Here is a 13,321-nt window from a genome sequence, read left to right on the forward strand (position 1 = left end):
CCCCAAGGAAATCGCCGGAAGTCCCGCCCCCACGCGATGTGGGAGCACGAAAACGTCTCTCTGCGAAGCCCTCATTGGCTCTGCCGGTCGTCGCCGCACGCCGCACAACTTTCTGGGTAATGTAGTTTCCCCACCTTTACCCGCGCCGTCTCAGAATGCAGGTGGTTCCCGGCTTTGGGGATAAAAGCTGAGGGACACGTGAAGTGCTCCAGGTAATGGAGTTCCGAGGCTCCAGCCTGGGAAAGACTGTGCTGGGTCTTACAGGAGTCGTTCCAGATTTCCTTGGGGCGCAGTCTAGGACGTCAGAGAAATGTCTACAGACCTCTTTTTAGACTCCGTCCATTGCAGCACATTCCCAACGGCTGCTCATAGAAAGGGACACAGCATACCGTAATGTTATTCGGCGTCCCCTCATAGCTGTCAGCTATCTTGTTGCTTGTCAAAGACATGGACACTGACGCTCTGGAGTAGTTTTTATGCGCTTCAGTAGGGTCGGTCAGGGACAATAAGAAAAATTCCCAGACAGGGCTATGATGGGGAACTTGGAGGAGGAATGTCAGGAGGCACTGAGGTCGTTAGAGTGACGCTGTGCCTGTGGTTCCCAGAGAAAACAGCTTTCCTGCCTGGATAGTCAGTGATGGTGTTCCAAGCGACAGAACATCTGTATTCAGATAATATTTATTACTCCATATCTGAGATAAAAGAAGAGGGACTTATGACATGTCATCTTCTGCCGGGACAGGGGATGCCTTTCTGACAATTTGACCATGTGTGCAAAGAGGGCATCTTATCCCAGTCCTGCAAGACAGCCAGTCAGTGACAGCCTGGCCTCCTAGACAACAGCCCATCAGCAGGTGCCTCACTTCAGTAACCCTGCTTCTGAAAGTCAACTAGTCAACACTAGCAACCACAGTAACACACCTCGAAGTCCATCAATCCTTAAACACGCCCATTTCTGAAAGCCCACCAATTCTGGAATGCCAGACTTCCCAAAAGCTTAAATGACAGCAGCTCTGCCTTTTTTGAGGAGACTGACTGACAACTAGAACTCTCCCTTGCAGACAAACAGGAAGTTCACTTTTTTCTTTTTTGTATCAGATACCGTTCAATTTATTGTTAGTTCACAAGTTTGCAAACCTTTTAACAGGTCAACCTCTATTTACACTTAGTCATGAGTTTGGACTTGTGAGTGAGAGACGAACTGACACAAACATAAGATTGAAAAGGCAACTCTTCTATTCTTGCTGAAGTTGCTATTATCTACTTTTTGTGTATACAGAAACCAAAATGCAAGTGTAAATTTTACGATGAATTTCCTTAAGAGTGGATCTTTTTTAAAGGTGGTGAAAATCCTCTTCAAGGTCTTTGTGTGGTATGCAATTGTTCAGTCAATCACAGCTATAAATCAACATTACTAACAGTTAAGCATGAGAGTGATTTCCTCAACTAGTATCAAAGCAAGTGAAAAAATAATTGTTTAAGAGAAATTCAGTGTGCAAAGTTGAAATAATAACAGAAGTTGTAAGGCACTTCTACATTGTATATCATCAGTCCTCCAGCTCACACTACTGTTGAGCCTGTCTGTGTCTCATTCGTCAATGTTCAATGGACAAAGGATGAAGATAAATTAAATGTGCCCACTTTAGAAGCTATGTTACATCTATTATAGTTATCATGAAAGTCCCAGTGAGATATGGACTGCACTGCCTGTCACTGCAGACCCCAGCCTTCCACCAGGTGTGGCACCCACAGATGTCCCTTGTGCCTTGCTGCTCAGGACAAGTTGAATCTGCAAAGACGACGTGTCAGCACCAGGTCTAAACTCTGCTCTCTTTGTGTTGAGTTCCTTGGCTTTTGGTTCTCAGTTTGATACCTGGGTTTTGTTATTAGTTTCCACTTGTTTGGGATCCTTGGTGGATCAGGGCATTCCTTTTTATACCTTTTCGCTGTCCTTTAAGTTACTAGTTTTTTTTTCTGTGCTGTCTAAAAGTGTTGTTTGTCATAAGAAGCTGAATCCTAAGGTAAAACACAGGCATTGCCCTATAAGCCTATTGTGCAAGCCAGCCTCACAGACCAGTGGGTTTGCAGTTCTTACTATACTAGCCACTACGTAGACAAACTTTGCTGTGGGTCACCAATAAACCAAATGAGGTCTCTTTCCCTCTTAACTTCTGTATTGAGAGCTGGGCTATAATCTAGAGAGAGAATTCCCTCTGGTTTTCGCAATCCAGGGGCACAGATTGTGGGTATGTGGTGTGAGGTGGCCAACTGTCGGTTGGGGGCCTGAGGTCCACAAGCCTTACATTCGTACCGACCATCACCTGCCCTCATGGGTGGTCTAAGTCTAAATCTTCTCCTCTTCCATGAAAAACTTCTGCATTTTCCATGTATTCCTGTTATAATCCTAATTCTTGTGCCTATCTTTCTAAATAACATAACTGCACCAAGGATGATTTAGGCCTTCAATGGCCACTCTGGGGGGACATCTGATTTGAACAAGTGTTAATTTGAAAGTCACCTTTGAAAATAAGGAAATAAGAATTCCGAGGCCAAATGGGCAGTATTTTTATATTAGTATGCAGAGGGCTCCAAATCAAATTCTGAATCAAAAACTGCATCACTAACAGATTCTTTGACCGAAACTAAGGAGCAATGCAACAAATTTCAGCAACAACAAAGGAGCCTCATTCCCCTAGTAAATCCTCCCTCTCCTTCTCCTCCAGTTGCCTCCCCATACCTAGCTCTCTCTTCCCCCTTATCCTTCTGATCTCTCTCCTTCAGCACCTCCTCCCTCTACTCTTTCCCTTGCCCAGACCCCCTACCTTTTCCCAACAACTCTCTTAAAGCCCCAAATGCCAGTTACCTCTAAAGATTCACTCCTCTCATGAGTCAGGCAAGCAGGAAACTACAGGATTTAAACCTTTGACCTGAGCTGAAATAAGAGGTATAACTAAAGACTCCCTTCAACCCAAAAAAGACCAGCAAATTTTCATAAAAGAATTTAGAATTCTAGGGCCGGCCCCATGACATAGTGGTTAAGTGTGTGTGCTCTGCTGCTGGCAGCCCGGTTTCGGATCCCAGGCATGCACCGATGCACCATTTGTCAGGCCATGTTGTGGCCGTGTCCCACATAAAGAGGAGGAAGATGGGCACGGATGTTAGCCCAGGGCCAGTCTTCCTCAGCAAAAAGAGGAGGATTGGCATGGTTGTTAGCTCAGGGTTGATCTCCCTCACAAAAAAAAAAAAAAAAAAAAGAATTTAGAATTCTTTAGGGTGCATATTACCCCAGGCCACCTGACTCATACAATTTGTATATATGTTGGTTGGAACCTCAGACGCTAATCGTGAATGGCTAAACCTGACTGGACTGACCCAGAGAGGGACCACCGTCTAAAATAAACGTGAGAGTCATAAAAAAGGCCAGAAAAGTACATCCTAGTCTCCTACAAACCATACTTGAAGTATTTACAACAAAAATTGATTGTACAGTAATTTGATCATTGAAACAAAAAAATTTAAAAAGATGAAACCACAGGCGATTTTCAGAATACACTAGAAAAATGCCTTCTTGCAACATTTGGGAGTTACAGAGGTGCCGATGTGACAGCAGCTGTTTCATGTCATTTTATCAATGGTGTTAAGCCTGAATTGGAGAAGAAATTCAAAAACAGAAATCAGAATAATAAATAGCCCTTTTAGTTTAACTACAACACCTGACAGTACATTTTGAAAGGGCTTTAGAATAAAAATGAGACAGGACCAAAAGTAAATTTGTGTCCCTGCAGATCAAACAGCTAAGTGACCCACTTCCCAACAGATCACCTATTGACAAGGACACTTGAATATACTGTAAACAGAAGGGACATTGGAAAAAAGATGGTCCCATCTTATGAAAGAAAAACCAAGACAAAGAAAATCCCTCGATTCAGATCAATGAGGGTGCTCTAAGGAAGGAAAAAGTGCCCAATAACCTGCCATATCCTTAAGCACACAAGAAGAATTAACAACAGACGGTCATTCTCATCAATCCCTGGTAGAAATGGGTGCTACTCTTTCTACATTAAACACCTGACAGCTCTGCTCAAAATATTCTTCAGAGTGGAAGGTATTTCTACTAACTCACAGATTTTCTCCATTTCAAGCCCTTAATTGTAACACTTGGGCCCTTTACTGAAAAATTAAAAGCATTCCTCCCACCCTGGGATAATGGCCCTGCAGATTCAATAGAGAAAGACTTATTAAGCCACACACTGCCGAATATCCTAGGTGTCAAAGGAGAAATTACGAGTTAAAATTTAAAAACATAATTATTTTGAATTAGATGAATATAAAAATGCTACACATAAAAATTAATGTGACAGCTAAATTAAATGATTAGAGGGAAATGTATAGCTTTAAACAGCTTATTACAAAAAAGAAAGATGTCAATAACGTAAGCTTTCACGTTAAGAAACCAGGAAAATAAAACCAAACTAATCCCAAAGCAAGACAAGAAAGGAAATAAAGATTAGAACAAAACTCAGTGAAACAGAAAACAGAGAAACACTAGAAAAGAAAAATCAATCAAACGAAAAGTTGGTTCTTTCAAGAATTCAACAAAATTGACAAACCTTTAGGTAGGCTGACAAAGAAAAGAAGACAAGAAATTAACAAAATCAGGAATGAAGACACTACTGACCCCATGAGCATCATGAGGGAATATTATAAACAATCTTTATCTGCCCAAATGAGACAATTTAGTTGAAATGGACAAATTCCTAGAAAGACACCAATTATCAAAACTGACATAAGTAGAAAAATTTATACAGAAATATACTAAGTAACTTTTATTGAAAATCTTCCCAGGGCCGGCCCGGTGGCGCAAGCAGTTAAGTGTACACGCTGTGCTGCAATGGCCCGGGGTTCACCGGTTCGGATCCCAGGCGTGCACCGATGCACTGCTTGGCAAGCCATGCTGTGGCGGCGTCCCACATAAAGTAGAGGAAGATGGGCACGGATGTTAGCTCAGGGCCAGTCTTCCTCAGCAAAAAAAGAGGAGGATTGGCAGATGTTAGCACAGGGCTGATCTCCTCACAAAAAAAAAAAGAAAGAAAATCTTCCCACAAGAAAATTCCAGGCTCAGGTGGCTTCACTAAGGAATTCTAGCAAACACTTAAAAAAGAGATATCATTAATCCTTCACAAACTCTTCCAGAAATTAAAGGAGGAGGAAATTTCCCAACTTATTCTATGAGGTCAGAATTACTCCGATAACAAAGTTGGACAGAAATATGACAAGAAAAGAAATCAACAAACCCATTACCTTTCATCAATATAGATGTAAAATACATTAACAAAGTATCATAAAACTGATTCCGCAACATATACAAAGAATTACACATCCTGACCAACTGGGATCTGTCCCAGGAAATGCAACGTTAGTTTAACATCTAAGTATCAATTAATGGAATATACCATATAAATAAAATAAAAGACAAAAAAAGCCACACCCACAACGATTATCTCAAGAGATGGAAAAAATTGGAACAGAGTCTAGAAATAGATCCACAGAAATACAGACAGTTCATCTTTGAAAAAGGACGAAAGGCAACTCAATGGAGAAAGAACAGTCTTCAAAAAATGGTGCTAGAACTACTAGACATCCTCATGTTTAAAAAAATGATCTAGGGGCCAGCCCAGTGACGTAGTAGTTAAGTCTGATGTGCTCTGGTTCGGCTGCCTGGAGTTCAAGGGTTTGGATCCTAGGCAAAGACCTACACAACTCATCAAGCCACGCTGTGGTGGCGTCCCACATACAAAATAGAGGAAGATTGCCGGATGTTAGCTCAGGGCAAATCTTCCTCCCCAAAAGAAGATCTAAATACACATCTTACACCTTTCACAAAAATTTTCTCAAAATGGATAACAGACCCAACTGCAAAACAAAATTATAACACCTAGAAGATAACATAGGAGAAAATGTAAGTGACCTGGGGTTTGGCAAACAGGCCAAACCAGACTGAGATCTGTTCTCTGCCAGCCGGCTGACCCCTCTGTGGCACACAAAGTTGGTGCTGACAAAAGGAATTCCTCCCTTCATGTTGGCAGCACCCAATTCTTTTCTCAACCCATTCCACACAGTGAACAGACCCCTCCCAACAGTAAAGACTGCCGCAACACGCATTTATCGCTGCACAAACCACAGCAGCATAGGGCAGGCAGTTCCAAAGCTGGGTGACTTGGAAGCGCAGCTCTTATGTTTACATGTTTATGGTCAACATTGTCCATAAAGAAGGGAAACCTTGTCTGGAAATCCCTGGAAGACTCCAGTTCAGATCCTTTTGGCCAGAACTAGATCAGATTCACTCAGAACCCAGTTATAGGGGAGGAAATGAGGCCTGTCAATGGGCTCCAAACACTCAAGATTCCTCCAGGGAACAGGAGAGAGGGCACAGGGGTCTGCCTTCCCTGAGCATACTGGACTGATGCCACAGGCACTGGTAGAGATATAACTCTGTCAAGAGCCCCGGACAGTTTAGGAAGTGCAACGCACCTCAGGAAAGCTTCCCACCTACGTGGCACTTATTGGAATCTCCCCAGGATGAATGTATAAATGTACAAGGTTCACCTACTGGCTGATGGCTCCCTCACGAAGGGTAGTCACAGACCTTTTCTCTGGTGTGAGTCCTATTAGGTTGAACAAGGAGATAGCACATTTTCTGCATTCATAAGGCCTTTTGCTAGTGTGAACTTTATGGTTCTAAACAAGTTTAAGAGATGCAGCTAAAGGGTCACCAAAACTGTCGCATTCACGATTCCTTTCTCCAGTGTGAACTTTCTGGTGCCGAACAAGATGGGAGTTTCTGCTGTAGGCTTTCCCACATTCACTGCACAAGTAAGGCTTTTCTCCAGTGTGAACCCTCCGGTGTAGAATGAGGCTAGAGTTGCGGCTAAAGAATTTCCCACATTCACTGCACTCATAAGTTCTGGCTCCAGTGTGAACTTTCTTGTGTTTTACAAAGTGGGAGCTACTAATGTAGGCTTTCCCACATTCACTGCACACATATGGCTTTTCTCCAGTGTGAACCTTTTGGTGTAGAATGAGGCTAGAGTTGCAGCTAAAGATTTTCCCACATTCACTGCACTCATAAGGTCTGGCTCCAGTGTGAACTTTCCTGTGTTGAACAAGGTGGGAGCTACTAATGTAAGCTTTTCCACATTCACTGCACACGTAAGGCCTTGCTCCAGTGTGAACTCTCTGGTGTAGAATGAGGCTTGAGTTGTGGCTAAAGCATTTCCCACATTCGCTGCATTCATAAGGCTTTGCTCCAGTGTGAATTCTCTGGTGTACACTAAGGTTGGAGCTATGGCTAAAGAATTTCCCACATTCATCACACTCATAAGGCCTTTCCCCAGTGTGGATTTTCTGGTGCTGCACAAGTGTGTCTTTACGGCTGAAGGCCTTCCCACATTCGCTGCACTCATAAGGCCTTGCTCCAGTGTGTATTATCTGGTGGTGAACAAGTGTGTCTTTACGGCTGAAAGCTTTTCCACATTCACTGCACTTATAACGTCTTTCCCCAGTGTGAATTCTCTGGTGCTGAACAAGGTGGGAGATTTGGCTAAAGAATTTGCCACATTCGGTGCACTTGTAAGGCCTTTCTCCAGTATGAAATCTCTGGTGCTGAACAAGTGTGTCTTTACGCCTGAAGGCTTTCCCACATTCATTGCATTTATAATGTCTTTTTCCAGTGTGAAATTTCTGGTGCATTTTTAGGCGACACAGGTGAATGAAGGCCTTTCCACACTCCTTACACACATGTGATGTTTCTCCACTGTGAATTTTTCTGTGATGAGGAAGAGCTGATTTCTCCCTGGACATATTTCCACGTGGTAGGCATCCTAAGGGTCTCAATTCAGTATGAGTTATCTGGTTGTCAAGGAGAGTGAAGGGATTCTGAAAGGCTTTCCCACTGTCACTGCAATTGAAAAGCATCAGTTCGTCATGGTCTCCCAGGCGTTGCCCGAGACTGGAGCTGTGTGGGAGACACTCCATGAACTCAGTCCTTTTGTATGGACTCATCCCACTGTGAGTGGTCTGGTGCTGGAAGAGGCCAGAGTTGTCCAGCAAGTCCATCACTTCCTCCGAGCAAGTAAAGGGTCTCCCTAACACATGGACTGCACAGCTCTTCACAAATGAGGCCCCACTATCATCCCCTCTGAAGGGATTCGCTCCACTATATCGACTCTGGTGCTGGTCAAAGTTTGGACTGAACAAGAATGCTCTCCCACAGGGGCCACGTGTGTACAGTTTCCGTGTGAAGTGTTGAGGCACACTTCCCTGGTGTTGAGGCAGGTGCAAAATGTCTTTCAAGAGTAGGTCACACATCTCCCACGGGTGGGCTTTCTCGATAAACGAACCTGACGCTGGAGTCCTGACTGGCAACACTCCTACAGAAACGCACTGATCAGAAGAGGCCTCCTCACTGTTGGCTTCACACCAACAACCTGAAAGCAAAGAAATGCTGGTGAGGAACATGTTAACTATGGTAGGAAGCAGCAGCCCCATCACATATGTGTGTGTGACACACCAGTGAACGAGTCTATTGACTTGCTGGCAGGACGAGAGAGCCAGGATTGGGGTGAGGAAGGACCCATGGTCAGTCCTGGCCTCTAAAGCTCCCAGTATGGAGGAACTCTAATGAGTTCTAAAGACACAACGATGGCGTAGGCTACAGGGAATAGACGTGGGGTCTCCAATTCACTCCTCCACAAAAGGGTTTCAGCAGGGCCTTGGCTGCTGATGTCAGGTGAGCTGTGTGCAGCAGGCTGTGTCCAGCCCCAGGAAAATCTGACTGCAAGTAAGTGACTGATTCCTAAAGACTATTTAAAGATATGTGCACAACCTATGACACATTAAAGTGGCCAATGCTGCAGAGCACTGCAGAGGGAGCAGAGGAGAATGAGTGAGACCCGGAGGCCAGAGAAGTGGGGAAACAGCCAAGGGATGAAAGACAGCAGAGAAATGACAAGTGGCCAAAGTACCAAGAATGAGGAAGGAAAGGTAGAAATGAGGTATTGCTACAGGCCTTGGCGAGAAAACACTGGTGAACTCAAAGGAGTCTGAAGGTAAGATCTGAACCCAGCCCTAACAGGACACTCTCTCCCAGTCCCCATTCGGCAGTGCCAGGCTCTCTCTGGGTCTCTCTCACTGTGGCTGGAGTCAGGTCACCCATCAGGCACCCAGGGCTTTCTGCCCCTCTCCAAGGGGAATGACACGGTATCTAGAATATGGAAGTTGTAAAGGAAACACAGGGCAGATGAGTGGCCCAGGCAGACCCACCCCACAGAGAAGAAAACAAAAAGTTAATAAAAGAACCTGAAAGGAAAATTTGGCAGAACAGCCCTGTGACCTCCACAAGCAGTGACACGTCAGTACCTGCAATTCCTGGCCCAGTCAGCCCAGGAAATGCCAGCTGGAGGATGAGGACAGAAACTGGGACACAGAGGTACCATGGATCTGGATAGTCACCTGGCCCAAGCCATCTAGACTCTGTTGAGCAGACTGAAAAAGCCCTGAACCCCTAACCCGTTCCTGCAAGGCTTTGGGCAGCAAGTTTTGGGAGTGCTCAGCAAGTGAGGGGACACTGCACATGGCCCAGCCCCGGTACCCATAGCACCTACTCTGGGAACCAAAGAAGTGAGGGAGAAGAGTCACTGATCTGGCAGAAGAGAAAGAGCTGCCCCAAGGGAACAGGGGAATAACCAAGCCCCAAGGACACTGGAGTGGGCATGAGGGCCTATGGAAGGCAGCTTCTAAGATGGCCCCTGGAATGCCTCCCTCCCAGTATTCTTGCCCTTTCTGTAAACCTCTTCCCTTGATTGTAGGCTGCACTGACTGGCCCCTTTCCAAGGAAAAGAATATGTCAAAAGTGATGGGATGTCACTTTCGAGGTCAGGTTAGAAAAAGACTGGCTTCCACCAATCTCTCTTGCCCACTTGCTCAGAGAGAAGACAGCTGCCATGTTGTGAGGTACACTACAGAAAGGCCAACAGGACAAGGAACTGAAGGAGACCTTGGGCCAATAGCCAGAGAGGAACTAATACTCACATTTGAACAAGTTGCAAGAACCTAAGCTTGAAAACAACCACAAGAGTGAGTTTGTAAGTGGATTCTTCCCAAGACTGGCCTTCAGATGAGAACACAGCTCTCACTCACAGCTTAATTGGAACCTCAGGAGATACCCTAGGCCAAAAGCACCCAGGTAAACTGTGACCAGATTCCTGATGCAGCGAAACTGAGATAATTAATCTTTACTGTTTGAAGCCACTAAATGTTGGTGTAATTTGCTATGTAGCAGTAGATGACTAAAACAGAGACTTACCCAGTGAGGCCACAAGTGCGAAGTTCTCCAGCATCACATCACGGTACAGGAGTCTCTGAGCCTCCTCAAGGAGCTCCCACTCCTCCCGGGAGAAGTACACGAACACATCCTCAAAGGTCACACAGCCCTGCCACGATGGGGACAGTTGAGCCCACAGGCAAAAGGATTCTCCAGTGTGTCTGCTCACACACCCGCTCCCAGATCCCTCTCCTCCCGAGTCTCCCAACTCAGAGGAGATACCAGGCTTGACACCACTAGTGCCTACTCTCTCGTGTCCCTTTGATCACCGTGTGCAGCCGAAAGCAGAACCTGTAAGCTACGGGTCTCGCATGAAGGGCACGAAACAGTCTCCTGCCTGCCAGTTCTCTTGTCATCCAGACCACACCTCCCAGACACAACCTGAAGGCGGTCAGGTCACACTCCTCCCAACATGCACATCACTCTGTGAACCACATCTTCTTCATGTCTGGGACCTCCACTACCACTGACAACCTTCTAGTCCAGAGCATATGCACCTACAAGGCACCTCCCGCCATGCCACTCTGCACATGGTGTCCAGGAAGTGCTCACATGATTATGACAGGCACCACTGCCTTCAGGTGCCTAAGCAAGAGACCCAGTCCTCAGTCCCCAGTTTCCACTTTCTTGTTATCAACGGCATTGCCACAATGAACTGAAGATACTCCCTCCTAAACTTAACCCACAGCTCTACTCCATTCCACACATTGGCTGCCACCTTTTGAACTTCAACCAGAAGCCCTCCCTGAACTAAAAACCCGTGTCCAGCTTGACGCCTCAATTAAGGGGTCCCTGGGACTTCTTAAACTAAACATAACTCCCGATAGAGCCACTGAAATCTACTCCTGCCACCACGCGCCCTATCTCAGTTGATGGCACTTCCATCATCCTACCCTCTAAAGCCAAAAATACCCCTGGGGTCATTCGTGACTCTTCCCTTTCTCTCATTCACACTTCACATCAGAAAATCCAGTGACTCTACTTAAAAAACAAACACAAAATCTACCAACTTCTCTCACTTCCACAGCCACCCCTCTGGGCCAGCCACCATCCACACTCATGTGGACTACTGCAGTAGGCTCCTCCCTCATGCCCGTACTCTGTACTCAACCAGAGAGCAGCCAGAGGGAGCCTGTTAAGATCTGAGTCAGATCACCTCTCTCTTCTGCTCCAAATCTTCCATGTCTTTCACCATCCCCAGAATAGAGGCGCAGCTCCTCAGCCTGCCATTCCTGCCTGACTCCTGGCCCTGTTCCCAACAGACATAATTAAGACCTGTGGTTCCTTGAGGACTCCCAACTCAATCTTACCTCCAAGCATTTGCACATGCTGCACCTGAGCCGAATATAACCTTCCAGTCCTCATCCTACTGGCTGTCAGAAGAAGGAATCTTTCCAATAACTCCTGGCCTAGATTCAGGATGCCGGGCTACAAGTGACCCACTGTGAGGGCCCCACACTCCAATGCTGAGGGAGTGACAGGTGAAGAGTCACAGAAAATCACTGTGTCTCATCAGGAAATCTAGTCCCCCCTACTTTAAAAACATATACAAAATCCATACACTCACTTCTCTAACCTCCACAGCCACCACTCTGGTCCACCCACCATCAACACTCACCTGCACTATTGCAGTCTGCTCCATCATGGTCTCCCTGCCCCCTCCCATGTCCCCCAATCTTTCTTTCCACTCTGGAGGCAGACGGAGCCTATTAACACCTAACTCAGATCACCTCCCTTCTCTGTTCCAAACCTTCTCACCAGACAGAACAGAGACCCGCGGCTCCCGGGTCTCACTTCCAAGTATTTGGACCAGCCGGCTCCTGCGCCTTGGAAACCCTTTCACACCTCATCCCATCGCATCCCATCGATCCTGGGAATGGGAACCTCGCCATCTATCCGCCGGGAGTGACCGCACTCCACCGCCTTTATACTCAAGAGGAGGCAGCGATGAAGGCGAAGTGATGAAGGTCCGACAACACACCATCCCCTACACGCGAGTCGGTGAGGGCTGGAGGGACCCTCCACTCACCCGAGCCCGGTCCATCAGCGCCGCGGCCGCCATGGGATCCTGTGAGCAGAACGCGGCCCGCGAGAAGCGGGCGAACGGGGCGGGCCCGGCGGCCTCAGCCGAAACACCCCACCTCCACTGGGCCGGGTGCCGTCGGGCTGACTGTCGCCTCCGAGCCCCAGCCTCCCCGTGTAAAAACCCGCGCAAGGCTCAGGAGGCCGCCTCCGGGGCCCCCGAGGACGGAGGGCGGGCGCGAATGCCTGGGAAAGAGCGTAGCCCCGGCGGACAGCTCCGCGCAGGGCCGCCCGTCCCACGACGGGGATCAAGGGTCGGAACAAACGCGCGGAGAGACGGCCCGTCCTTCTCCCCGTCGTGTGGGACACCGACCCGGCCCAAGACTCGGAGCCGCCTCAGCCAAGCTGGACAGTCCTGGCACAGGCAAAGGACGTCACGACGGCGACGCCGGAAGTCCCGCCTCTGCCGCCCCGGGCAGCAGGAAACGCCCATCCACCGGGCTGTCATTGGCCTAACATGGACGCGCCGGGCACAGACTTCTGGGTAATGTAGTTTGTCCTCTGCAGTCAACACGGCGGTGGTCACGTTTCCGGTTCCTGAGAAACGCGAAAGCGACACTGCGCGGAGGCCTGTAGGGGGAGAAGGATCCAGGACAAATAGTATCCTAAGTACCAAAGTTCCCCTTAATGGCGACGTGCTCAGATATCTGTGGTCACCTGGCAGAATAACCCGTCCTCAGAGGTCTCCAGCATGTGATCCATTGTTTAATCCTGGGAGAGCTGCTTCACCTCTCTGAGCTTTGGGGACTGAGATTTAAATTGAACAATGAATATACCTCGCTCGTGGGGGCCTTTGTCTAGTAACATTAAATGCTCCTCTAATTCGTTGATTCCCAAATTTGGGTGCCTGATTTGGCA

General features: G+C 47.1%; 1 protein-coding gene across 1 annotated transcript; it reads right to left on the bottom strand.

Moving 5' to 3' along the window:
- Nucleotides 1–7: 7 nt before the first annotated feature.
- LOC147912698 (uncharacterized) lies at nt 8–12,836 on the bottom strand. Its single transcript, XM_087421046.1, has 3 exons — nt 12,411–12,836; nt 10,364–10,490; nt 8–8,486 (listed from the first exon to the last, which is right to left on the bottom strand). The coding sequence occupies exons 1-3, from the start codon at nt 12,441–12,443 to the stop codon at nt 6,739–6,741; spliced, it is 1,908 nt and encodes a 635-aa protein (XP_087277172.1). The 5' UTR covers nt 12,444–12,836; the 3' UTR covers nt 8–6,738.
- Nucleotides 12,837–13,321: the final 485 nt, after the last annotated feature.

The sequence above is a fragment of the Ceratotherium simum genome, chromosome 33, assembly GCF_057802395.1.
Source record: "Ceratotherium simum simum isolate JZ-2026a chromosome 33, ASM5780239v1, whole genome shotgun sequence".
Classification (NCBI taxonomy): Eukaryota; Metazoa; Chordata; class Mammalia; order Perissodactyla; family Rhinocerotidae; genus Ceratotherium; species Ceratotherium simum.

Coding starts and splice junctions, on each gene's coding strand:
- LOC147912698 (XM_087421046.1), bottom strand. CDS start 12,443: ATGGCGGCCGCGGCGCTGATGGACCGGGCTCGG. Junction 10,491..12,410: donor CGCTGATGGACCGGGCTCGG/GTGAGTGGAGGG, acceptor CCATCGTGGCAG/GGCTGTGTGACCTTTGAGGA. Junction 8,487..10,363: donor CGCACTTGTGGCCTCACTGG/GTAAGTCTCTGT, acceptor CTTTGCTTTCAG/GTTGTTGGTGTGAAGCCAAC.